Below are 27,250 nucleotides of genomic sequence, written 5' to 3' on the forward strand. Positions count from 1 at the left end.
GAATAATCCAGACGGTTATCTTGAATACTATAAATTTAAAAAATAGTTACACAGTTGGATTGAACAGTAGATCGAATTAGAATCTGAACCTCATAACTGTAAGGCAAATGTGCTAGTCCACCAAATTTCAAGACTGTAACAGACTAATTCTGCTCTAAAATCTCATAGTAAAATTGTGGCTGCTTTACCAAAGGAGAAAATTGCAAGGCCATAACAATGTGATGTGTCCTACCAAAAGATGGAAATGGTTGACATGTGTTTCCTTGCCTCATAACTTTGTGTCCTATCTTTCCTCATCTGGTTTAGGTGGTAGTCAACGCCTTGGTGGGAGCCATCCCCTCCATTATGAATGTGTTGCTGGTTTGCCTCATCTTTTGGCTGATTTTTAGTATCATGGGTGTCAACTTGTTTGCCGGCAAGTACTACTTCTGTTTCAACGAGACCTCTGAGGATTACTTACCAGTTGACGTGGTCAACAACAAGACCCAGTGCCTGGCTCTCATGGAACAAAACTTTACTGAGGTCCGGTGGAAGAATGTTAAAATCAACTTTGACAACGTGGGTGCCGGCTACCTGGCTTTGCTGCAAGTGGTGAGAGCACAACTACTGTCAGACTCAAGTTTCTTCTTTATTATCTGTTCTCATGTCTCATTTCTTTTATTTGCGTCCACAGTTCTCGAATGACTTCCTTACATTTTGTATATTGATTGCTTCTGCATCATTATATTTATTTTTCTTTTACCATTCATAAGCTGTTCAACTGGATATGCATCACTATTGGGTTCCGTTGGCATATTCAACGCTTTCCTTTCTATATCAAATGTAGTCTTTCCTTTGCGTTTCCTATCGGTAATGTTTATCAGCTTGTGTCAATGTTTTTTTCTCTTTTCAAAGGCCACATTTAAAGGGTGGATGGACATAATGTATGCTGCTGTGGACTCTAGAGGGGTATGTTAATAAAGGAATTTGTATTGGAAATAACTATAACCATTTGAAACTAGAATTTATGGTACAGACAATGTCTCAGTAGACATTTCACTCTCAATTACAATTTGAAAACAATATTCGATACATGCTTCTTCCTGAAATATCACTAATTGTAGAACTCACGATTGTGTAACTGGCCCAAATACCACTTACGGCCATACAAGAAGGATGGATTCCTTCAAAATTCAATTTATAAGAATTTGTTGTTTTGATTGCTAAAAAGTTGTTCATCTTTTTGCACATTTAAGCATGTTTCATGAATTGTGCACATGTCCACCATGTCTCTACCACTCTCAGGTGGAAGACCAGCCTGTCTATGAAGTAAACATCTACATGTACATCTACTTCGTGGTTTTCATTATCTTCGGCTCCTTCTTTACACTCAACCTCTTCATCGGTGTGATCATTGACAACTTCAACCAACAAAAAAAGAAGATGAGTATAATACGTATTTCTTTGTATAATTCTGTGGAGAGTCAATGTTTGTGTAGCATTGCCAGGTGACATGGGATCATTTCCCAATCAGTGTGGATGTGACTGGTTGTCTGTCTCACTCTGTGTGCCCGACAACAGACTGGTTGCCAGTTTAGGGTGTAGTCCACCATTGGCCCGGTTTCAGATGGTCTGGGCTCCATCACATGGCACCCCTAATGAGTGGTATTGAAAATATTTGAATGATTTTTGGTCAAAGATTATAACCAAGGTTGTTTTTTCCTCCCTTTACTTCGGAGGTCAGGATATTTTCATGACAGAGGAACAGAAGAAGTACTACAATGCCATGAAAAAATTGGGTTCCAAAAAGCCTCAGAAACCTATCCCTCGACCACAGGTAAATATGCTTTTCTATGCACAAATTTACTGCATAACACACGATGTAGGGCAGTCGAAACATTTAATTCACTCAGTAAGTAGTATATATGACGTATTGTTTCATTTTTGGTCCATGTCTACAAATGTTTTTTTTTTTAAAAATTTAAGGATTGTGATCTCTGTTTCCACAGAACAAAATCCAAGGAATGGTCTTTGACTTTGTCACACAGCAAGTCTTCGATATCACCATCATGATCCTGATTTGTCTCAACATGGTCACCATGATGGTGGAAACAGATGACCAATCCGATGAGACAGAAAATGTCCTCTACTGGGTCAACTTCATCTTCATAGTGGTCTTCACTACAGAGTTTTTGCTGAAGCTTTTTGCTCTGCGACACTATTACTTCACCAATGGATGGAATATCTTTGATGTGGTAGTGGTCATCCTGTCCATTGTTGGTGAGTTGCAGGACAGAAACACGTTCATTCAAGCCAATGAATTTGGTGGATTACAGATTAAAGACGAAAAAACCTCAACTCTCAACCCATTCCTTGAAAATGGATGTCCGACTGATGAAACCGAGTGTAGCCAGGCTCTGGCTTTTATGTGAAAATAGTGTCCCTTCATATTATACAACATTCCAAAATGAGCCATCAACTATTTCTCTACCAGCTAACAAAAAACTAACATGGTTAATTCCCTACTTCTTTCAACGACTGTCAATTTACAGGTCACTTAGCCCATTTAAATAAGGTCTTTTGAAATCTTGCATCCTTTGATCTGTGGATTCTCTGCACTGCTTTATTCACGCGTGCTTTGTCTTTGCTCATCCCAACAGGTATGTTCCTGGCTGACCTGATTGAGAAGTACTTTGTGTCTCCAACGCTGTTCAGGGTAATCCGCTTGGCCCGTATCGGACGTATCTTGCGTCTCATCAAAGGAGCAAAAGGCATCCGGACTTTACTGTTCGCCCTGATGATGTCACTTCCGGCCCTGTTCAACATTGGCCTCTTGCTCTTCCTGGTCATGTTCATCTTCTCCATTTTCGGCATGTCCAATTTTGGCTACGTGAAGCACGGCGCCGGTATCGACGACTTGTACAACTTTGAGACTTTTGGCAACAGCATGATCATCCTGTTTATGATCACCACTTCGGCCGGATGGGATGGCCTGCTTTTACCCATCCTCAACTATCCGCCGGACTGCAACCCCAGCTTGGAAAACCCCGGTACCGCGGTCAAAGGCGACTGTGGCAACCCTTCTGTGGGAATATTTTTCTTTGTCATGTACATCATTATTTCCTTCCTGATTGTGGTCAACATGTACATAGCCATTATCCTGGAGAACTTCAGCGTAGCCACAGAGGAGAGTGCCGATCCACTCAGCGAGGACGACTTTGAGACCTTCTACGAGATCTGGGAGAAGTTTGACCCCACCGCCTCTCAGTTCATCACCTTTGCCAAGCTATCTGACTTTGCCGACGCTTTAGAACACCCGCTTCGAGTGCCCAAACCTAACACTATCGAGCTCATTGCCATGGACATGCCAATGGTGAGCGGCGATCGCATCCACTGCCTGGACATCCTGTTTGCTTTCACCAAGCGAGTTCTGGGCGACAGCGGTGAATTGGACATGCTGAGGCAGCAGATGGAAGAGCGCTTCGTAGCTGCCAACCCTTCCAAAGTCTCGTACGAGCCCATCACCACCACGCTCCGCCGAAAGCAAGAGGATGTTTCGGCCCGGATCATCCAGAACGCCTACCGCGCTCACCTCATCCGTCGCGGCATCATATTCAAACGCCACCTATTCGGTAACAACAAACTGGAGAACGGCAGCACCAACCAGGAGAAGAAGGAGAGCACGCCGTCCACAGCCTCGCTCCCCTCGTACGACAGCGTGACCAAACCTGACAAAGAGAAGCAAGATGACAACAAAGATGAGTGGGCTAGAAAGGACAAAGACAAAAACCAAAAGGATGAGTGGGAATCTAAGTGTTAAACACCTTGAGACTCTTGAGCCCCAACGTTGTAGGAACAGCGATCATTTTGCAAGTAATAAAACCCCAGAAAAAGATGTTTACAGACTACGGAGGCTACTGACGGTGTCTTTTGTCAGCCAAGACAACTGAACCAAACAATCAGTTTACTGTTGAACTTTGCTGCATAATGACCAAGATCTTCGACGAAGGGACTCAATACAGCGTGCTGGCCATGATACAAACAAACAAACAAACAAACAAACACCTACACATACATCTACATATCTTGTGGGACCAACTTGCCAACACGTGCGACGCTGAACAAATGAGAGAATATAGCAATGTCCCTGCCACTGCCGAGCACACGAAGCCCCTCTGCCTGCAAAGTATGGATGCCGGAGTACCACTAGAACTGAAATATCAGTCTAAAAGAAGAAAAAAATCCCAAATTTACCACATGGGCGAGCAAGCGCGTGGGGAATTGATGGTTGGAGGGGAGTGGGATTACTTGAAACCTAAACAGTTTTTATTTTGTTTAGTTTGTATGTGCCTCAGTGTGTATCTTAAGCTGATTTGAGCAGCAGAAAAAGCAACTTCAAGCCCATGTCATGCGTGCTTTCATCTCTTGGTTATGCTGATGCAGGGAAAAGACATTCTGGTTTGGATCACGGTTTTTACTCAGGCTGCAGGAGACTTGCTCAGACCAATAATATTAATTATTGGGATTGTTCATTGCATAGAAAATGACTTGCATGAAGGCATGTTTTGATCAGGAATCATGCATGAGTAATCATAGTCCACTCGACACTTAATGCTCAGAACCCTGCGGCGGTTGCATAGTGTGAGCCGGGGGCTGCCCGCTGTGGATAATACGAGCGGTGCCGATTTTTTCATGCGGATTCCCAATGGGGCAAATTGTAGGGCAATTGAAACGCAAAAGTTTTTTTGCACTGATGTTGGTGAAGAGGCCGAAGTCGATCCTCATGTTGAGGACGCTCGCAGGGCTCACATCCGTTTGTTTTTATCGCTTTCGGAACGTATGCCAGAGTTTGCGATGATTGGAGATGGGCTGCTCAAATTTCAATAGAGGGTCCCCGCATTTGTTGGAGCCCTTGTGGACAGTGGATGAAGACGCGTTTGATTTCTTCTTTTGATACACGAGACAGATATGCATTAGTGGTTCTCAACCAATGAGTCGTTCTGAAATGGCATGCGTTTCTGGCAATTAGGAAGCAGCTCCTGGGAGTTTTGTCTTGTCCGACGTCCACCGCAGAGTTGAAGAATGGCGCACGCCATTGCAGGCAGGGTTAGCTCGTAGCTCGTCCGAGTTGTTGCCCCGGCATGCCTCGTGTCACCGAAGAGTGCAAACAAGGGCTTGTGGTTGCTTTAATCCAGTGGGGCTTGTCCACGTGTGGTCCTTAATAACAGAATCAACTGCCATGTTTGTCAGTGTATCATTGGCACCATTTCTTTTCACGCACGTTTCCAGTGAGACGGGGGAAGACGACAAAAGCGAGACTTTCGATGTAACATCAGCAGGCCTCCCATGAAAGCAGTTACGGTTTTTGAGCAATCAAATAAGCGCAAGGCTTTGTCAATCCAGCTGCCTCTCGAGGTGTTCCTGCCATTCCTTTTGTATGTGCCAGTCGATGGTCCTATTTCTACGCCCACGACTCGCCCAGCGTCTGCCGACGCACCACCAATGCCATTTTTGGTGTGTTAAACACTGCCTGTACCCCTACAAAAAACACACACCCTTTTTGTCTGTACCATGAAGCCAGGTCTGTTTACAACATGAGGTCTCCCAATAGGTTTGGCTGCTGCACACTGAAACCAAATACATTCCCAATGAGAGAACCGCTGGAACGAGTCACGACGTCCAGCCGAAGCTCGCTCGCCTCGGTTGGAACCGCTCTGACTCGCTCACCGCGTCGACGACAAACAAACAAAAAGAGAAGACGTGGATGTATAGAGCAGGCGACGATGTAAATGGCACAATCGCTGGAAAAGAATGACTTTTGAGAGAAAATATAAATATTGTACCATATGATTTTATTTTATTGGCATGCTTTGTTGTGTTTTTGTAAATACAGAATTTTAAAACTGTTCCTAATCACATGAAAAAAAAAATCATAACAATGATATAGAATTGCTTCCAGCTATGCCCTTTGTCATATTTGTTACTTTTGGGATTTTTGCAGACACTTTTCACCATGGTGATTGAATTGAATGACAAATAAATAAATGCATTAAAATAAACTATATATATATATATATATATATATATATATATATATATATATATATATATATATATATATATATATATATATATATATATATATATATATATATATATATATATATATATATATATATATATATATATATATATATATATATATATATATATATATATATATATATATATATATATATATATATATATATATATATATATATATATATATATATATATATATATATATATATATATATATATATATATATATATATATATATATATATAATATGAAAAGATCTATGTCTACATATATGTCTATATGTATATACATCAAATAGAAGAACACTGTCACATTTAGTTTACGTGCGTTCACTGTTGGTGAAGGGAGGGTGGCTTGTTTATTTGAATTGTAGCCTGATCATTACGACAACATAAATGTTACCAGCACATCACTGTATTCACCCAATACACATGCACACACATAGTGCACACTGCCCTTCTCTGCCACTTTGCTCTTCCTCCAAGACGTTAACTGGGGTGACTCCCACACACCCTGACAAGGATTAGCCCACCTTTTGCTCCACCCAATACCAACACACTGAGTGCCATGATAGCTTGTCCTCACCTTTTGTTTTCAGCCGTGTACCACTCAATGGCATGTGCCTTTTTTAAGCTTTTTTGGATGTGTCACACCCTCAAACATGGGAAAATAGTATAAAATAGTGGAACATGACGCTCGGGGGTGTCAATGGTGCATCATAAAATTTATATTTAGACCTCTCACTTCACCTCAATATTCAAGCATACATCCTGTTAAGGGTAAAAAAATAGAAACGTCAAACAATGTCCTGTTCTTCTAGTTCTGTGTGTGTGTGTGCGTGTGTGTCACTCACTTGGCTTGTGAAAAAGCAGCTTGCCTTTTGATACGTTTCTCTTCGGTTCTTCCACATTTGTTTCCCTCTGAAATTTATTTTTTTAATGACGTTTCATTTTAGGATTCATGTCCATTTTTTAAAGCATGGTTTCTTTAGCATTGGCATTTTTTTAGTTTTTTTTGCTGAAAAAGTATTTAGTTTTTATTTCACACCATGTTTTAAAAAGGTGCGGGGGTATACAGTACAATTTGCTGTTCTGTTGCACAACCACTTGGACTCTTGGCAAGAATATATTAAAGATTGTCTTCATTTGAGCACGAACATTTTTATTACCAATAAAGCAGCCTTCCAGTTGAAACCATGTTTGCCTCATCTTCTTTCCGTGCAAAAACCGTCTCGTTGTGCTTGTGTGTGGGTTTTTTTCTTCTCTTTTAGAAAAACACGGTCAAATCAAGTGCTGCTCTCTCATTGACTACGGTTGGCTGTCACCTTCTTCCTTTCAACTATGTGGCTTTTGCGGTACACACACACAAAAGAGGAAAACATACACAACACACTGTGGGTAAGTGCTATTATGGTTGCTGGCCTCTCCTTGTAATGGCTTTATTGAGTTTGTTAAAAGGCCTGTGTGTTAACAACCCCCAATCCTTGCCTTCCAGGACTGCAGCCTCCTTATTTTACAGTACATTAGTACTGAATGCTCATGTTTGTGGTCCGGAATGTGGTAACTATGGTTTGAGGCTATAAAGTAGATACTATTTAAATGTTTGTATTGGGATCGTTATTTTTCACTTAGCCCAAAACTCAATGATGTGTTGATGGCAGTGTAGTGTTGCTAACTTGGTACACTATCTATGGAGGAACATCTCAGTTTACTTAATGACCAATTCAATGTATATAAGCGATTAACTTTTAATCTGTTAACAGGTACTCTGGCTAAGTAGATGTCTTGATTATTTTTTTTAAAGATCACATGCTGTTGCTTCTGATAAGTAAAGAATAATATTAAAATTGGGGAAAACTGCACTGTTGATGACTGGTAGTGTTTTCTCTAGGCACCCACATAATGTATGGTTTTATATGGTGTTTACATATTTATATGAATGTACTCAGAAGTGTTGATAAGAACTCACAATAGTCACACTATGAAAAATGGAGTCAACCCTAATGAGGATAAAGCGGTTCAGAAAATGAGATCAGATGAGACAATGATGCATTCTTTGCGTTTCAAATGTTAAACTTCGAATGGAGTCAGATGGCCTGAAATAACGATGAGCTAATGTAAAATACTAAGTAAAACTGTTACTCAATATCTGGTAAAAATGAGTGTACTAACACAAACTGTTTTATAGCATCAAGACCACAAATATCACGTTTATTCTACTTTATCTTCAAAACAAGGACATTGCATTGGAAGGACAAACTTCCTCATGGAGCACGGTAAGCAAGCCACCATCTTTTCCCACATTCAATATGGCGAGACAATATGGGCGTGGTTAGGCCTATTGTTGACGCAGCTGCGTAAATTAAGCACGGGAGTCAATTGAGCCAAAAAAGCCAACAAATGTCTTAGTTAAATGCCAGGTTGAACACACCGTCGACAATTTAAGTTTGGGCTCCTTATCCCCACTCAGTTATTTTAGTATTAGCGTCACGATGACCCTTCCCATTTGACTTATAAAGTATGTTGCCCGTTTTCTCTCCATTATTGAGTCGTATAGTTGTGTGTCCTTTTAATTTGATCAAACAAACCCGAGACATCGATGCACAGTTTGCCAGTTGAAGGCTCACTCAAAAATGACATCCAGATGCACGTTCCAGTTCCTAGTCTGTTGTATGTAATGATAGTTTATACACCCATTTCCAATTTGTAATTTTAATTGTTCTTGTTCTTGTTAACAGTTATACAAAAATTGTCAAGCCAACTTTGTCCTAGTTGTTAATGTCACTCTGTTTAATCGCCTTGTCCAGAAAAGGGAAAATAGCACGGAGCACTCAGTAACTTATTTTCATTCTTTATCTTGATCGTTTATTCAATTTCTTGTAAGATTTCTCTTGCCTGTAATAATTGTTTGGCAATTCCCAAATAGCTTGTTTGAATAAAGTTTTCTCTGTTGAACATTAAGATGCAGCTCTCAAAGTAAAACCAATTATAAAAAAAACACTTAAGCATATCCGTTGAATCTCCAGTCTTTCTCTCTATATATATATAAGAATCACCATGCAACTCTTCCTAAGTGCCCGGATAGAACACTGATCCCCTTGAGCTTACAGGGGAGGAGATGGGGCCATATTAATGTAAAACTAGTTTAAAAAAAACCCACCTGAGCCTATCTTGTTGAATCTCCAGTCTCTTATATATGTGATAACTTTAGCTTTTTCTTTTTTTTGCACGCATCAGGCCCACCTTCAGACTTTGGAGGTTCTCCAAGTAAAGGGGACTAGGTGATGTTCCTTCCCGCTTGATGATTCCTCTCTTGCATCATGTGGCATCTCTGAACTCTGTACCATGGAGATTGCTGGGAGGTTCGTGTATGTTTATTGTACAATATCCAATTATTCATCCGAATTAATCAAAAGCTTCAAACATTATAATCTTGTGTAATTCAATGACATGAAATATAATCTATTTTTTAATTATTTCACCATGGTGAGGTTTTTCCTGAGCATATTAAATAGTTTAAATTATATACTTGTATTTCTGTATGGGCACAAAAACATGTAATATGTTACTAATATGATCCTACTTGTGGTTTTTCGATTATCGCGCCCATATCTGGTCCAGATTTTCCGTGATATTCAAGGAATTAATGTACATCATTGTTGTATCTTTTTGAATGAATGTCCAACCCCATTGTTCAATTAATTCCAAGATGGCGCCGTTCAAGGGAGCCTGTGGCAGTAGCTCTGCACCAAGGGTGTCAGACTCTTATGTTTTTCATGTTTTACAGCCCTTCTTTCTTTTTTTTTTAAATGACATTTTAATATTTCCTAATACATTCCTTTTTACTTTACTTTGTACTTTATACTATTTACTTTAATGTTTTTACAACTTTCCTTGTTCTGTTAGCCTGGCATTTTTCGGCCACTTCTTTTTTGTTTGGGGGTGGGGGTCACACACATGGAACTATCTGTTACAATACGCAGCAGAAGGAGCAACACCTCGGTACCGCCGGAGGTCTGGAGCTGGACAAAAGTGCTGGGAGAAGAGGCAACGCTTCTGACCAACCATTCCATCGTGGGATGGGATGGGAGAGCTGTCGGCCCCTACCAGCAATGGAGTTGAGGTGTTCTGCCCTGCTGCGGTTTTTTTCAGCTTCAGACTACTGAGTAACTGTGCGGATAAGCTTGCAAGAGTGACTCTGCACATTCTCCACCTTGGTCACAGTCTGCTGAAGTTCCCCATCTCGTGGAAGACTTCCTGTGTGTGGTTCCAGTTTTCGTCTTTACAAGGTCTTTTTGAGTCCGATTCAGTTACCGCAACCAAAATGGCGCTGTTTAAGCGGCAGCCGGCGGCCACGGTAGCTCTGTCCACTCTTGTTCGTTTTGTGTTTTTGCTGCTTTTATGTTTTAATGATTAGATGATTCCATTTACTTTGATTTGCTTTGTACTTTGTGCTTTTGCTTTGCAGTTCTGTCTAATCACCCTCTTGCTACTGCCACAATGTAATTTCCCGAATACGGGACGAATAAAGTTATCCAATCCAATCCAATCCAAGACGAGGGAGAACGTACCATCCTATTTTTAGGAGAGCACATCTTATTTGCAATTGAGATTTTTAATCCCAAATTGTCATCCAGCCAAGAATTCATCATTCCGATTTGAGTATATATATAACGAGGGCAAGCCTTATGGCCATCCCGTATCTGTAAGAGTGCAGTAGGGTAAGGCAGAGGGGGGCGGAGGAAATAAAGGGAAAGGGAGGTGCTGGAGCACTGCAGTGCAAATAAATGAATGCAGCAGTCAGGAGCGAACTCCCCGTTAGGCCAAGCTATCCTGAAAAGCACATGGCATTGAAAAATAAAGAAAAGCAAACCCCCATCCGAAGAGAGCAGTGATGGCATTGTGGATTTTGCTGCTGTGTGAAGAAGTCGAGGTCAGTCGATAGAGACAGGCAGACGGATTGTGCGGCACGGCAACCTGATTTAAAGCGAGATGTGCCCCACCCTGCGTACAGTTTAGGTTTCTCACTGGCTTCTTCATGGCTGGAGAACATAATTAGCCCCTATATTACCTTATTTTCCGCATTATAAGACTTACCGGAGTATAAGACGCACATTCAATGAATGGCCTTTTTGTTTCACATATAAAGCGCACTGGATTATAAAACGCAGTAGTAGTAGTGATGGTGGTAGTGGTAGCAGTAGGGGATTGTGTTAAAAATGCACCAGATGGAGCTGTAGTAGTAGTGATAAGAAGTTGTGCTATACATCGATTAGATGGAGCTGTGTTAAAGTGAATTTCACACAATGATGAACCAATATTGATTGTTTTGTAAGACGCAATGGCGTTTTGCATAAAATTTAAGTCTTTTGCCTGCGTCCTATAGTACAGAAAATACAGTATATTGCCGTTCTACTCAGTGAAATTACTGGACCATTAAATTAAGGCTCTTCTGAGCTTGCATGGGTTTTCTCTGGGTTCACCAAGAGTCTTACCGACACAGAATTGTATAATCCGAATCATAGCCATTTCATTATTTACACCCAGCACCTCTAACCGTTTTTCTGACATTTTAACACTTTCTATCATTGTCAAAACAGAAATTGAGATTGAAACATAGCAATAATTATAAAATACCAGCCACATATTATTACCCAGATGTTTGGTACAGTCATATCTGAGCATTACACAATTGTGGTGGCCTGTTCTAAATTCCTGCTTACGAATTGAGTCAGAAAGGGTCTAAAAACTTGCACGCCAAAACGCCACCTCCCTGCGGGAATAAGCCGAAAGGGTAGATGTGGCATATTATTATTACCACTGCCAGAAACTTTCACTAAAGACAGATGAACACCATCCTTCTTTATATCTGATTTCCTTTGTAATGGACTCGTGCAGCCCAAATGTAAAATGTACCTAATTTAATGAAAAGTACAAAATTGATTTGTGCACCAGCAAACAAAGCTTAGACGCTCGCAAGAGGATTTTTCCTACATGTCACCTTGAGTGCACTTACTGCCTAATTTGGTTAAACAGGTCACCTCCCTATGATAGGAACAGTACATATAGCAACAAAAGAAAAAAATGATTTTAATGTAGTAGTTGCAAAAATACATCTGTTTATTGTGTATTTCAACAAGCCATACACATTATAATTACAACAACCAAATTACATACAGAAATATGTCCATCTGAGGAGAATTTATCCTCAAATTTAAATCTAAAATAGTGAAATATTATTGCATCTAAAATAAATGTTGTTTTATGAACAAACAAGGCTAAGATAGTTGACATCTTTGAGAAAAAAAGTGATATCACGACTAATCAGGATTAAAAGTAAAAAAAAAAAGCGCATCACTTTAATTCAGGATATTCATGCATTTTTCCAGAATTGCTCCTAAATTTCTTCTGCATTTTGAAACTGCTTTCCATGGCATCTGCAATGAAAATGCAATGAGTGTTATACTACATCATGGAGTTAAAGCATCAATCATTGTAACATGTTCCCTGCACTACTTCTCTATGTGACAATTTACAGCTTACCCTTCTCGCTTGGTGTGCATGAGCCATGCCACAAAATCTTTGGCCTTCATTTTATCCAAATGGCTGGTCAGGTCATTGGTGAAGGTCCCTTCAGAATGTCTCTTGTAGTTCCGGATGATGTTTTGTCCTTTTTCGATGTGATACAAATGCCTTCTAAGGGGAAAAAAAAAAGAGCGGGAGTGAAGAGAGAAACTTTCTCCACCGATAACAATTTTGTTCTTAGAGGTGAATACGTATAGTAATCCATAAAATCCAGGTTGGCATTGTGAATGAGAATCCATCTCAATTGCCTTACCTGGATAAATGAAATAAAAGTACCTCATTAGGTGATTGCTTTTGTCCAGTATAATCCCCTCATTGGTTGAAAAGAAGAAAAGGACGAGAATGAACCGCATAAGTAGGATCATCCTCCAAATCATCTAGTCTACACGGGAAGCACAAAAACGCTCTCTAAAATCGACTTATCCGTGCAGTCTGGAGCTTTCGAAGGACAACAATTCACCTTAGGTATGAAGCCTTTGGTGACGCCAGCCAAAAAATTGTGAGGGTGGACTGCAGGTGTCTTCCAATGGCCCCCTGTTAGAAGATGACCTTCTTCCTCATTATGGATGCTCCAGAATCACAGTGGGCTGGAGTGCCATCCACACAGGTCAATGGTCACCCTGGCTTCTTGAGACAGCAGCAGGTGTGAGGAAGCATCACATCCTTAACTGCACTAGGGTTGCCTTTAATGGATATGACGTAAAACAACCCTTCTATGATTGATGTGAACAATTAAAGGTTTTCATCTAACAGGTATGGTTAAACAGGAGTCATATGGATCAATGGATTATTTGATTCGGCCAACATTAGGAGTGTTGTTGACAGGCCTGATAATTCCACACAACATACACATTTGAATTTTCAGTGGGAAACACATGGTCCAATCAAATATTAACAATATCTGATTGGACCATGTGTTTCCCACTAAAAATTCAAATGTGTATGTTTCTGTGCTGTGCAGTAGTATTGGTGGCCTGGCGGATGAATGGTTAGCACGTTGGCCTCACAATTCTAGAGTTCTGAGTTCAAAACCTGGCTGGTCTACACCGGTATGGACTTTCCACAACCCTTTCGTGGGTGTGCGGTATGGAAGATGAATGACTGAATGGAAGTTCAAGTAAATTGTCAATGTGACCTGCTACTTTAAAAATGACATCAAAATAAAAACGGTGCTTCTATTGTTAAACCAGTAGATGTCAGAGTTGAATAGAGAATCTACCAGGTCTCCTCTCTCTTTCATATTTCCATTCTATTCATTCTTTTCAGTTTTTGAACCGATAAAAGCCCTACTATACATGGTCATTTTTTTGAATGAGACAAAAGCCTTGCTTTACATGGGCCTTTTTTTTCAATAAAATAAAAGCCCTGCAATACATGGTCTTTTTTTGGACCAATAACAGCTTGTTACACAAAAAAAATGCTATGCATAGTCATTTTTTTTTGTATTAAAACGTCTTGCTATACATGGTCATTTTTTTAAATAAAATAAAATTCTTGCTGTACAAAAAAATGAAAGCCTTGCAATACATGGTTGTATTTTGATTAAAATAAAAGACTTTCTATACATAGTCATTTTTTGGGGAATAAAATAAAAGCCTGACTATATACGTGCATTTTTTTTTTTTAGAATTAAAGCCTATACATGGTCATTTTTTGAATAAAATAAAAGCTTTGCTATACATGGTTATTTTGTGAATGAAATAAAAGCTTAACGATACATGATAATTTTTTGGATAAACTAAAAGCCTTGCTTACATTCTCATTTTTTGAACAAAAAAAGGTTTGTTATACATGATCATTTTTTGAATAAAATAAAAGCCTCCCTATACATTTTAACCAACACAAAAGCCTTACTATACATGGTCATTTTTAACCAATAAAAGCCTTACAATACATTGTCATTTTTAACCAATAAAAAATCCTTTTTTTTTCCATTTTTTTAACGAACAAAAGCATTACTATTATGCGATCACATGTAAAAACTCCTGTATTCTACGTGTGGATTCATTGTCATTCTTGTTTCGTTACCTCATTATCAATTAAAAACGTGCATTGGTGAAAACCAGATAATGATTATACCATTTCATGTCATTCATTCAGTCATCATTAATCTGACTGTGGGGATCTGGACAAGTCTGGAACTGTTGTGCGTTTGTAAATGTGTGACTCCTGGATCGATGTGTTTGTGTCGGCACAGGAAAGCCGTGACTTGATGTCGGGAAGCTAATGGGATTCTGAGTGTCTGGCACGAAGAAGTGATAATCAAATGTATGTTTTCCCACACGGCCGCATCAATGTTTGCTTGCTGTTTTCATTGGCCATCGACACGACCTCATGTAAGGTGTTACCATGTCATTTGCTCTTAGGGCGTCATCAGAAAATCAATAATTCTTTGGTCCGGAGTAAAATACAGCGCACCTTATTTTTTAAAAATTCCATGTGGTTTCTTTTCACACTGCAATTTTTGCAAGAGTGTCATGATTTGACAACAAGCCCACACATATGCGAATGTCCTCCAATAATTGGCCAAAATGGCCTGAAATCCAAGAAAAAATTAGAGCAATTAATCCAAGTGAAGCTTGAATTTTTGTTGTTGTTGTTGTTGTTGTTGTTGTTGTTGTTGTTGTTGTTGTATCATATTCCTCGTTAATCCTTCCAAGTGCTCGGCTGAATCTTTTGTCCGTGCTCGGAGTTTTGGATGCGTCCAATTGTGCGTTGATTCAGAGAATAGAAATGCTAGATTAGTCTTAAATCCCTCAAGTAGATTATCCACTCATCTTTAAAGCTCATGCGTCAAGGGCTCCCCATAATTGCTGCGGGTTTGGGGGGGTTGGGGGGGGGATTCCCGCCTTACGCATGGTCAAGGGAAGACCCTAGCTTGTACAACGCCATCCAGGTGTGCGCGGGGGGGGGGGGGGGGGGGGGGTGTTTACATGCATTCATTAAATTTCACCTAGGGGTCTCCTGCCTCAATTCAGGGTCATCTGGTGAAACAAGGCATTTGGGCCATATGTTGTGACCTACTGAGTTGTGGTAACTAGTTAGGAAGAGTAAATAGTCTTTGTGCGTGGACATTCTCCTCTTGTCGTGACTCAGCCCTTTACATGGGGGGGGGGGGGGGGGGTTCACAGAAGATGTATGACCCCTCTGCTGACAGTTACTCGACAGACTTGACGGGGAAAAATAGGTTACGACATTGTTTTCGGTGATTAGGGGGAATATTTGACTGATGAGCAAGCTTGGAACAGCTGCATGGACAGAATCTTTAGAACATGCTTTTACTTCTCATTGCTCAGGGCTGTACTTAAAGAGAAAAACATCTGTAGCATGTGATTGACTTCAGACTTCATTTAAGAGAGTTGAGTTAGGAAAGAAATGTTTCAATCTTGGGTCAGCTTTGTAGGTTTCGAAATGTGACAGTTTTTTTCCACCTGATAAAATTTTCAAATGAACTAAAACCGTTTAATTCGTATCTAACAAAGAAAACGAAACTGCTTAAAAAAACACTTGACAGGCACTTAAAAAAAACAAAAATGTGTAACCAAGTAACTTTTGGCAAAGAAAAATGTGTAGATGAATGTGCTATTCATTAAATTAGAATGTGTTATTTCTTTTTGCAAGAAACGACAAGACAATCGATTTTTTTTGTATTATCAATGTGTTGTCCTTTATTGAACATTGTAACACATGCTGAGTTTATATTGAGCTTTAAAGCACTAAAAGGTAGATGCAGTTTTTGCTGATACAGCATTTAGTTGCAAAGCAGCAGCATCGACAGTATGTTGTAAGCCGGCAAATGATTTAACAGGCACCCATTGATCCACCTGGTAAACATTCATTGCTTTCAAAAAAGATTTTGCACGCAGCTTAAAAGATCCCCCCTTGGTGGTCACTCTTACACTCGAATTGGAATGCGTATTAGTGCGTCCGTGTTTGTGTCATGAGTATTGCCAGGCAGGTGGGGGTTGGGAAAATGGCTGGCGGTCAGTGAGAAACCCAAACGAAGCAAATAGTACTTTATAATGCTAGTAAGGCGACCGATAAATGATTGTCTACTACTCATTTTGGCTATTAACCAGACACGGTGATTGTTGCGCTCACTTCCCAACCGGCAAAATGTTGTAGTGAGAGACAGGCCCACAAGTCAACAGTGTGGGTCTGCTAGATGATGAGCTGCTGAATGGGGGATTGCAAAACACCACCACTTTGTCAAAACAGTTTACCTTCACTCTTTATTTTCCAAAGGGCTTTTTATGCGCTTGACTTCACACTTTGATTTGGTTTAGCAGCCCATGTGATCAGATACTTGTTGTTTTTAACCATTGGAAGCTTTAAAAATGACTGTGGATTTGTTTTGGCTTCCTTTTTGAAGATGGTAAATGTCAAAATTCATGTTGGAGAGTAGGACTGCAATTTTTTTTAATCAAGGTAGGTGAATGAGCGATGTGACGGCTACACAATGGAATGAGATTGGCATAATACCAAGACATAACTAGCATTTCTTCATCAGGAAGTAATTTCCTCAAAATGACATGAGTAAAATGAAATGACCTTAACACATCATGCAAACAAAGCTCTATGTTTTGATCACACACATGACAAGCATGTGACAGATAGCTACTCAACAAGTTGTCGACACCTTGTCCAAGAAGCTAGCAGTCCACAGTATCTATTTATTTATTATGTTGACTCTTTATGTTTTATGACTTATTTATTGATTATGTATCAATTTGTTACTAATATATATATATATATATATATATATATATATATATATATATATATATATATATATATATATATATATATATATATATATATATATATATATATATATATATATATATATATATATATATATATATATATATATATATATATAATTTATGCATTCCTACATTCTTCCTCACAAACGTCACAAAAAAATTCAAATGCACAAAACACAGTACTTTGTATTTTTTATTTTAAACTGAGTGAATGAATGATGAATTTTTAAAAAGTGTTCTATTTTTTGAGCCCCTCAAACTTTGCGGTGTCACTTAAATTTCCTCAGTAAGGGATGAAGAAAGTTATCCATAAAGTTATCCATAATAGTTATGCGGCCAGGTGAGACAACTCCTATCATGTTTGTATTTACGTGCACACCCTGCAACTGCAATGTCCTTCTGTCCCAGTACTTCTGTCACAAGGGAGCATTTTCTTTCACCTGTTCTCGCACGTCTCTCGTGCTTACTGTGACTTCACCGAAACCCCTAGTTGTCTCACGGAATTCCAGAGTCAAAAGTGGGCGGCAGAGAGGAGGCTGCGCTGTAAACAATAGCCTGGGACATCTGTCATGCGTGGCTGCACTCTCCTCCATTTACAATGAGTATGGGGGACTAGCCACTGGTGGCTTTCTTTTCTCTCCCCTCCCTTCCGGGGTCACTTCTGGCCCATACAATGGGCCTTTTGTCACCTCCCCACTTTTTGCCAACATTTAACCCTTTCAGACATTTTTCTTCTCAGAAACAAAACCTAGTTGAATCGGCGACTATTCATCCAGCACTTTCTCCTTCTGTTTCTTCATTCTGACTTTTAGTTCGGTTTTTGACAGTATGCTGTGTCCTCAGGGGCGATGCTGCAAAGATGCTTTTTAAGAAATGATTCCTACCCCCCATACCACTGTCACGTGATCTGACTTGAGGTTCCCAAAGGGCCTATCTGCGTTGTCAAGGTTATTTTCAGCCTCAAATGGCAGCAATGATTAAATCTGTTATCCATGTATTCTAATTATATTCATATCCTTTTGAGAATTTTAATTTTGTAAGATTTGAAGCACTGGTGGTGGAGTAGAAAACCCGCCTGCCTTCGTTGTATGTGCGGTGAGTTCAGTTCTCAATACCCAGTGGCAGTGTGAATAAGAAATTGAACGTTTGTGTGGTTTCTAGATGCGCCCTTCAAATAACTGATCGCAGTTCATTTTCTAGCCGAAACAACAAATGGTGGCAAAAATGATGGTTATTTGGAATCACCAGACCTGGTGGATGTTCATCTGACATGCTAAAGTGTGTAAGTTGTTAATGATAGAGTGTGGCATGCTAAAGTTTTTAAGTTATTAATGATTGCATGTTGGGGATTACAACTAGTTTTGGATTGGATGTTTATCAGTGTTCGATTATTGATGCCTTCATCCAAATAGCAAGAGGAATATGTTAAAGTGTGTATCGGTATTCGATTATTGATGTTTCCGTGCACTTAGGTTGAGGCACGGGAGATTTTTAGTCATTACAGTAAAAGTTGGATTGAAGACGACAACTAATCACTGTGTGATTATTTCTCCCTGTGTTTCAAGCAATAAGAAAATGCAGAGTGCAACATTCACTCAGTGGTTTTGTCATGTGGAAGAAATTGTGATAATGAGCCAAAAGTAAAGTAATTTCAAATGACAACTTTCTGCATTTAGGATGCAGGAAAACTAAAGTAATTTTTTTAGAGGAAGTAGGTGGATGAAAACTTCGCAATCACTCAATTCTACGAAAAAAAATGATGAAGTCATCAAACCTATTTCCTGAAGCTGTCATCTGCTTTTGAATAGATCAGCTCATTTGTATCAAGTAAAAAAAGGAGTGATCAATCCATAGTGAGTTCTTGACTGATTTGAATTATGGCTACAAGACGAGTGTTTAAACTTATTTTAAGTTTTTTGCTCCATTAGTAATCATGTTGTTTATGTGTCTAAGTGAGTGTCTGCATGTATTTATGACTGTGAGAAAGAGCAGTATAGCAGTTTTCTATGCAAACACCCCGCTAGAGGATGTCATTTCATTTACTACCCATTGATGCGACAACTTCCCCTGTCTTATCATCTGGCAGCAAGTTTACAAAGAGTTGCGTCTACTCAGTGTTAATGATTGCCAATGCCATCATGCTGTAATTGTGCCCGAGCTGTCTGTTTTTTGGTCTTTTCAACACTCATCATTGCGTTACAAATTGGAAATTGATTTTTTTCCCCTTCGGTACTAGATTGCTTGCATTCCAATGTATTCTGAGAGTTTAGAGAGGAAACAGATCTCATCACTTCTCCTTTGTGACAAATCAACATTAACAGATGACTATGTGCATTGTACAACAGCTTATATTTTGGTGAATTCTCTCATGAATTCACCTTCTGATGGCTTAAGCATCATTCTTGTATCTTAGTTGAGCACGTAAATGGCTAACTGCTGTCACGTCCTGCCAGCTAATTGCTGGCAGCTGTCTGGTGTCAGTCAACAAAGGCCTGTTTGAAAAGGCGATCTGTTGATTGCAAGAGCTGTCCACCCTTCCTTTAATAGTACTCAGATTTCATGAAATGTGGCATCTGCGTGCAGCACGGATTTATTCTCGCCCACATTCACTACCCACAACCAGACCCTCGAACCTGGGGTCTCCAATAACTGTAAAGAAACTGCTCATTTGTGTGGGTTATAGATAACACTGTTGAGTTAAGGGCATGGGTGCATTTCATTGGTCCAAAAGTTTGTTCCAATTCTTCTTGTCATGTATTCTTCATCTCATTGTATTCAGGCACAGTTCTTAGCTGTCTGTTAAACATGAAAGTCGTGAAAGGAGTGTCCTTTGTCATGCAAAACAGTCACTTTTCTATTATTACAGTTTTTGGTACAATGATGAATGTGAAACTACAGCATAACCACTACATAATTTTAAAAAATCAACAATTTCCAATTAGTCATAAAAACTAAAGAGTTTCAATAATTCATTTTTTATCAAGTTAATATTGTGTATTTGATTAATGATCATGTTTTAGACTACAATTTCTTAGTAAAAGGAAATTGAAGTAATAAGTTGCGTTAACTTTGCCTTGGTCTTACTTCTGATACCGTGAAAAGGGGTTTAGCTCAGCTGCCAATGGGGTGTCCCAGCAACTTATAATAATAAGTATAAAAATATTATAATCATATTTTCTTCATCTGAAGCTCAATTGCATATCAGGCCACGCACACACACACACACACACACACACACACACACTCACACACTCACACACACACACACACACTCATCTTAATGTTGATTATTTCAAGCTGCCAGTTACGCCTCTTGGTGCTTTCCCAAAATGGAAAATGATAAGGAATTCTTTTTCAAAGACAGCTGTAAGTCTACATGCTTTAAGAATGTGGCTACAACTTGGAGAGCTTTGTGGTGTGTGTGTGTGTGTGTGTGCGTGTGTGCTTGTGCTTTGACGCATCTCAGGGCTGTCTGTGGGATGAAGTGCCCCTGTAGGCATCCTGTTATGACAAGGCCTTTTCTGCTCTCTGCCTTGAGACACCTCATCTGGGGCGTGTTCTGACAGAGCAGCCGCTTGGAATAGCTCTGATGAGAGGCAAGCACAGACCTTCTATCATTCTGGAGTTGCTCCTGTCACTTTCTCACATACAAACAGTGTGCCTCTAAAAAGTCTTCATTTCAAATCAAAATGTCTCAGGTGAAATGTTAATGGGGCAGCTCGGTGGAGCGAGTGGTTAGTCAGTCAGCCTCACAGCTCTGGGATCCTGGGGCGAATCCAGGTCATGTACATCTGAGTGAAGGGTCCTCCGGGTACTACAGTTTCTTCCCACATTCCAAAAACCTACATTGTCGACTGATTGGACACTCTAAATTGCCCCTAGGTATGGGTGTGTGTGTGTGCATGGTTGTCCTTTGTCTCCTTGTGCCCTGCGATTGGTTGGCCACCGGTTCAGGGTGGTCTAGAGTCAGCTGGGATTGGCTCCAGCACCCCCGCGGCCCTAATGAGGATAAAGCGGTTCAGAAAATGAGATGAGTTGAGTAATGTTCATGATCCAAAATTGGTGGACTTTTCAATGAATTGCGAGTTTTTGCAACAAAATTAATGTGGGTGGTGTGATCTACAAAACAAGTGTGTATGCTTCAAGGACAATTCTAGCAAAAATTCAAAATATTGCTGATAAATATTGCACTTCGCATATTTTCCCCTGTGGTTGGTCGTTGTAAAATAGGGTCACCTCCCTCAGCCTTGGGCTATTGACTGATACTGACTGTTGTTTTGCCCATACAACTAATAGCTCAGATTACCTATCCTGTTTTTTGTAGTCTTCAAATGGCCCATCATGTCAACAGGATGTCAGTAAAGGTCTATCCGGTACGCATTATTCTAGGTTTCATTGGATATAAGGGCAACAAAGAAAATTTGACAACTATATTGCTCCAGTATAAAAAAATAACATTAACTGAATACTTTGTTATTTTGTATAGTTAAAAAAGTAAGGAACAGATTTTAATCTAATGGAGTTTCTTTTAAAATCAAGCAGTCATTAATCAGGCAAATTCGATTTCTCGTAATTTAAGAAAGCTGCTTTTACAAAGTTTCTGACAACTAATATTTCATGTACTATTTTTTTTTGCTCATGAAAATGTTATTACTTTTCAATTTAAAAGTAAAAAAAATGGAGAAATTTGATGATGGCCCTAAAATGCTGCTTTAAAATGACCATTGGTAAAATGTGCCATTTAGTTATACAGAGCGCCACCAATGTCACAAATCAGAATATTAAACTTTCAGATAAACACAAATTTATTGTTCAATCAACTGTTTAATTATCAAGGAAAAAATACAGATGTGGCTACATTGTATTTACAATAAGTCATGACTGTCCCATACAAACAGCTTGCAAATAGTATTGCAATCACTTAAATTGAGCCAAGAAGAAAAATAAAAAAGACACTAGTGATTCCATGAGAGTATTTGGCAGCAGAGAGACGCTCAAACTTTCAATAAAAACAAAAATGTCAATCGATTTGTAATGCTGTAAATGGAGCAGATAAGTGATAAAAGTGGTTTAATAGACAACTATGGAGAAAAGCGCCATTGTTCTGGAACTGATTACGTCAAAATCTTTCCAAAATCTACAATACACCACCAAAAAACAAACCTAACAGCAGGTCTCATTGGTTAAAATTTCAGAACAACATAAAACCCTTTTATTCTCCAAATTGTCATTAAAATGTACCAATCCCCTTTTCTGTAGATGATGGCGAGACCCAAGATCGTGTCCACTCAATGTACGAATGCCACTTGACAAACTAATACATGAAATTAATGATCAAAATCAATCAGAAAATCATGATGAATATTTCAGACTACGAAACATCCACGAGACTCAATAAAAATGAGCAATGGTTGTACATTTGAAAATGTTCACCTGAGATAAAGACACGAGAGTAGTAAAAGTGTCCTTGACAGAGCTTTGCTCTGGTCCTTGCTAACAGATCAGCAGCACCATCTGTGACAACCCGGCAAGCAATTATCCTCTATCAAATCCTTGCTGACCATCTTTATTAAAAGTCCCTCATAACACCTGAGATAAACCCACTGTCACACCTGTGCTGTCATTCCCCACTCCTCATTCAGTCCCACGTTTCCGTGGCTGAGGTGATAGTGTAGAGGCGGGTTCATGGTCACACTGTACCTTTGCCTCATGCCGCTGCCCTCCACCACAATCATAGCTATATGGCTATCATAAAATGTCCTATAGCTGAAAATGGCTTGGAGCCATGACATTATAGACACAGGAAGAGGGGCTATGGTGGGGGGTTGTGGTGCTCTTTGGCTATAAAAGCATCATAGACTTGTCCCTCAAATGGCACCTGAAGGTCACTGGCCACCATGATGCTCTCTCTGCCTTTCAAGGATTTCTCGGTTTTGTTGTCATGGCGGATTTAAGAAAAAAATGATTACATTCTCATCAAAAACAAGTACTTCAAATGACCGCTTTTCTCACAGTAGTAACATTTTTCGTTTGTGTATATTTCCTTTGACCAGGTTGTGCAGTTTTACCGTTAACTCGTAGATAAATCGTTGAGCCTCAGTGGCAATGACCTCATGATGGATAAAATAAGAGATTTGGACCACTCTGGTACTTTGCATTAGTTTCACACTTGACTACATTCATGAATATTCTTTAAAATAAAAACAGCATTTATTCAAAGTAAAATGTCATAGTTTTTGGCACAAGTACTAGAAAATAGAGTTGTGTTTTTATCTTTTTCTGCAGTATTGCGAAAAACACAAAACCACCGCTCTCTACAAGGAATGAAGGGAATAACACTGCTATTGATTTGCAATCTTCTTTGGCGAGATTTTGAGTGTGAAAGGTTGCTTAGATGTGCCCTGAAATTGGCTGCCAACCAGTTCATGGTGTCTCCAGTCTACTGCCTATAATTAGCTAGAATAGGGTCCAACACATCTGCGACCCTTGTGAGGATAAATAGTAAGAAAAATGGAGGGATTGCACACATGCAATAGCCAGGTGTTCATTATTCGTAAGTGATAACTCATTCGCCCATTCAGAAAAAGCTTTATTGCTTAAGCAACTGTCCTTATAAAGGCGTCCAGATGTGGTTCTCTCTATCGGGGAGTAAAACTTCCTATCGCAGTCCGACTCAGTTACCGCAACCAAAATGGCGCTGTTTAAGCGGCAGCCGGCGGCCACGGTAGCTCTGTCCACTCTTGTTTTTTGTGTTTTTGCTGCTTTTATGTTTTAATGATTTGATGATTACATTTACTTTGATTTGCTTTGTACTTGTGCTTTTGCTTTGCTGTTCTTTTGGGGTTCCAGTTTTTGTCCAACTTTATGCCTTTTTGAGTCCGATTCAGTTACCGCAACCAAAATGGCGCTGTTTAAGCGGCAGCCGGCGGCCACGGTAGCTTTGTCCACACTTGTTCGTTTTGTGTTTTTGCGGCTTTTATGTTTTAATGATTTGATGATTCCATTTACTTTGATTTGCTTTGTACTTTGTGCTTTTGCTCTGCTGTTTATTCTGTCTAATCACCCTCTTGCTACTGCCACAATGTAATTTCCCGAATACGGGATGAATAAAGTTATCCAATCCAATCCAATCCAGTCTGACCTGAATTTTTATGTTAGTTGCAATATGTTGGAATGTTTTATTTTATCACTGGAACTTTAATTTTTGTGTCTTGATCAATATTCCCTAGATAAGGGGTTGTTTCATTTTAAAATACTCTAAAATACACTAAAAGAGAAGTGCGCTCAGTGTTAATGAACAGACCTTCAGAGTGAAAAAAAAAACTTGTGTGATGGGCCACGGGACAAAGCACAGAGCTTCCGACGCTCAGTGGCAATCACAACTCAAAAGGGTGATGGAATTGAGTGCTCGCCACATTGTACGAAACGTCGTCATCTGAATGGCGTCTGGACAATATCCAAGGCTGCTGTCCACTTGTGTGGCGTCCTTGTATTTGTAGCTCAAGTCCTGCAAATATTCAACTGGTTGAATAGTGGAGGTATGACTACAAGTCAAGAGTCAACCCACACCTCCTGCAAACAATGTGGTTTCACCACACCATATCCATCCAAACGTCTGTCTCGGCAAAGTCGCATTGTGCTGCCGTGAAGCTATTAAAGGATGTGGCCTCCGACGAAATGAAACATTGTCCAGAGCTGGAGAATTCCTCTTGGTTTGGGGAGGTGAGGCCAGTGTACTTACTACGTGTGTATGTGTGTATTTGTGAAGTTCGAGGTAGAGAAAAGAAAAAATGGTGATGATGGACAGACACACGGACACCCTCCCCCCGTTATCAAAGTAGAAGGAATGTAAAACAGACTAGTGGGACCTGGAACGACCTTCGAATCCGAAAAGCTGATGACGTGAGAAGTCAAGGGGGTGAGATACAGAGCAGGGCCAAAACGTGCAGCTGCTTAGCAGAATTTGATCAGAGTCACCATTTTCATGCAAGGTTGGGCTCCTTTTTTGTGATATGTAAGCATTTGTTGTGCTTTGATGAATGTCCTATTTTGAAGACTACTTGCCATTGAAGCACAGTACGGCGGTCCATATGTCAATAAGTCTTTAAACCTTTGAAATCTCACCACGGACACTCAATTTAATGCCTAAATAGGCAAAACAAAACAACAACAGAAAACTTTCAGGTAGTTATTAACATTTTCTCTTTTTCCCTATTGATGTTATTACAAAATATGTATGCACACGTGATAATTTGCATTTGAAATCACAGCTCAAAATCTGACACTGACAGCATTAAATGCATTTGATATGGGAGGGCTTGCAAAAGACAGTTCCCACAAATTGGACATCTATTGTTGTCAGTGGCAGAAAGTAAATAAATTAACAGTAGAATTTACCCATTAGCGTGCAGGGTCTTGAACTGGATGTTTCTTTTTCTTATAATCCGTTATGGGAAAAAAAACATTTATCATGTTCATCCCAGCAAAAGGAATCTTGCTTAATAAATTGAGAAAAAGAAAAGAAAACAAACAAACACACAGATAAGTTAATTCTATGTAGGATTTCAGAAAAATATGAAGAATCTAGTATTTCCACCATGTGGCTGCTCAACATCAAGACAAACATTTGTTTTAATGTGGTTACTATATTAGCCAATCAAATGTGAGTACATGCCAAATTGCCTGCCTTTTCCTAATGACATTATTATCATATTCACCTGTGTGAAAATCTATCACTGTGCAAGTGCTTAACAAAATGGACATACTCATAGCAGTGTTTAAATATTATATTCTCAATTATTAGGGGTCTAAGAAATGGTCATACTTAAATACTATTGTACCATCTTTCACATGAAGATCATTTACACCAATATACACAAGACAAATGCATTCAAACACAGAAGAATCTTGTTTAACAATTTGGAATAAAAAAAAAAATAAGGCATAAAAAAAGTCCATAAATGTGGGACATTTGTCAGACTTTTTTAAATACTACTCTTTCAGCCATTCAAATGGAAATCCGTAATACTCTTTTTTATTTTCATTTTTCTACTATTATCCATCAAATATAAACAAATGACAAAGGTATTGTATGTCAGTACATTATCTTTGACTTGACTTGATTCCCCAACCTTTTTGTCATGCTTTACTCCAATTACAAATCTTTACAAAAACCCACTACTACCTACGCCCACTTTTGCGACCCTGCTGACTGTGTAAGCTGCTTCTCACAAGCAGAAAAATGGTCATTAGCCCACCGGAAATTTTAGCTTGCCCTCCCTACACACATACACACACTCTTTTACCTTTGCCTGGAACAAAGGGAAAAGCATTCAATAGTTATTGATTAGGCGATATGCAACTTTTACTGGAGATCCCATTTAATCACAAAAGCTGATTTATTGTAGGGCCTCTGACAATCCCATTAAATTGCTGTCTACCTAATCAAGTCAATTCTTTTTTTCCTGGAGGACTAATCTTTTATAGAGGCAGCGGAACAAATCCCATCAGTAACAGGATTGGTGGGGAAACAGAATGTTCCGGGACTGCTGTGTTTCTTATGAAACATGGGAAGGGACAACAACACTTTCACAGCTCATAAGAATAATTAAAACAATCGGAACGGAAATAAGAAGCATCTTATTTTGTCTTCCTGAACAGATTTCAAGATGCCATAAGCACATTTGGCACATTATCACCCTTCACAGTGTGGCTAATTTGCATGTAAAATGCTGCTTTTTATTACTGGTTGGGCTTTTAATCCAAATGAACTGTAACACTTGTAGTTGTCAGTTTGCCAAGGCTACATTTGGGTCCACTTTATGAGCACCACTCTG

General features: G+C 39.3%; 1 protein-coding gene and 1 long non-coding RNA gene across 8 annotated transcripts in view; one reads left to right on the top strand and one right to left on the bottom strand.

Moving 5' to 3' along the window:
• scn8aa (sodium channel, voltage gated, type VIII, alpha subunit a) overlaps positions 1-6,087 on the top strand; it is a 45,327-nt gene extending 39,240 nt beyond the window's left edge. For all 6 annotated transcript variants that reach the window (XM_077725287.1, XM_077725297.1, XM_077725313.1 and 3 more), the window contains 6 exons: positions 307-591; positions 895-948; positions 1,285-1,422; positions 1,712-1,816; positions 1,989-2,259; positions 2,640-6,087. In XM_077725287.1, coding sequence (XP_077581413.1) covers positions 307-591; positions 895-948; positions 1,285-1,422; positions 1,712-1,816; positions 1,989-2,259; positions 2,640-3,799 — 2,013 coding nt within the window. In that variant the 3' untranslated portion in view covers positions 3,800-6,087. The remainder of the gene's footprint in view (positions 1-306; positions 592-894; positions 949-1,284; positions 1,423-1,711; positions 1,817-1,988; positions 2,260-2,639) is intronic.
• A 6,124-nt stretch (positions 6,088-12,211) lies between these two features.
• LOC144206073 (uncharacterized) lies at positions 12,212-13,326 on the bottom strand. 2 transcript variants are annotated; one of them, XR_013328294.1, is made up of 4 exons: positions 13,109-13,326; positions 12,925-13,030; positions 12,607-12,759; positions 12,212-12,500 (listed from the first exon to the last, which is right to left on the bottom strand). It is a non-coding gene; the product is annotated as an uncharacterized LOC144206073 (long non-coding RNA). The 2 variants fall into 2 exon arrangements; XR_013328293.1 differs by lacking the exon at positions 13,109-13,326 and having other exon boundaries at positions 12,925-13,098.
• Between the last annotated feature and the right edge of the window lie 13,924 nt (positions 13,327-27,250).

Source organism: Stigmatopora nigra, chromosome 1, assembly GCF_051989575.1.
Source record: "Stigmatopora nigra isolate UIUO_SnigA chromosome 1, RoL_Snig_1.1, whole genome shotgun sequence".
Classification (NCBI taxonomy): domain Eukaryota; kingdom Metazoa; phylum Chordata; class Actinopteri; order Syngnathiformes; family Syngnathidae; genus Stigmatopora; species Stigmatopora nigra.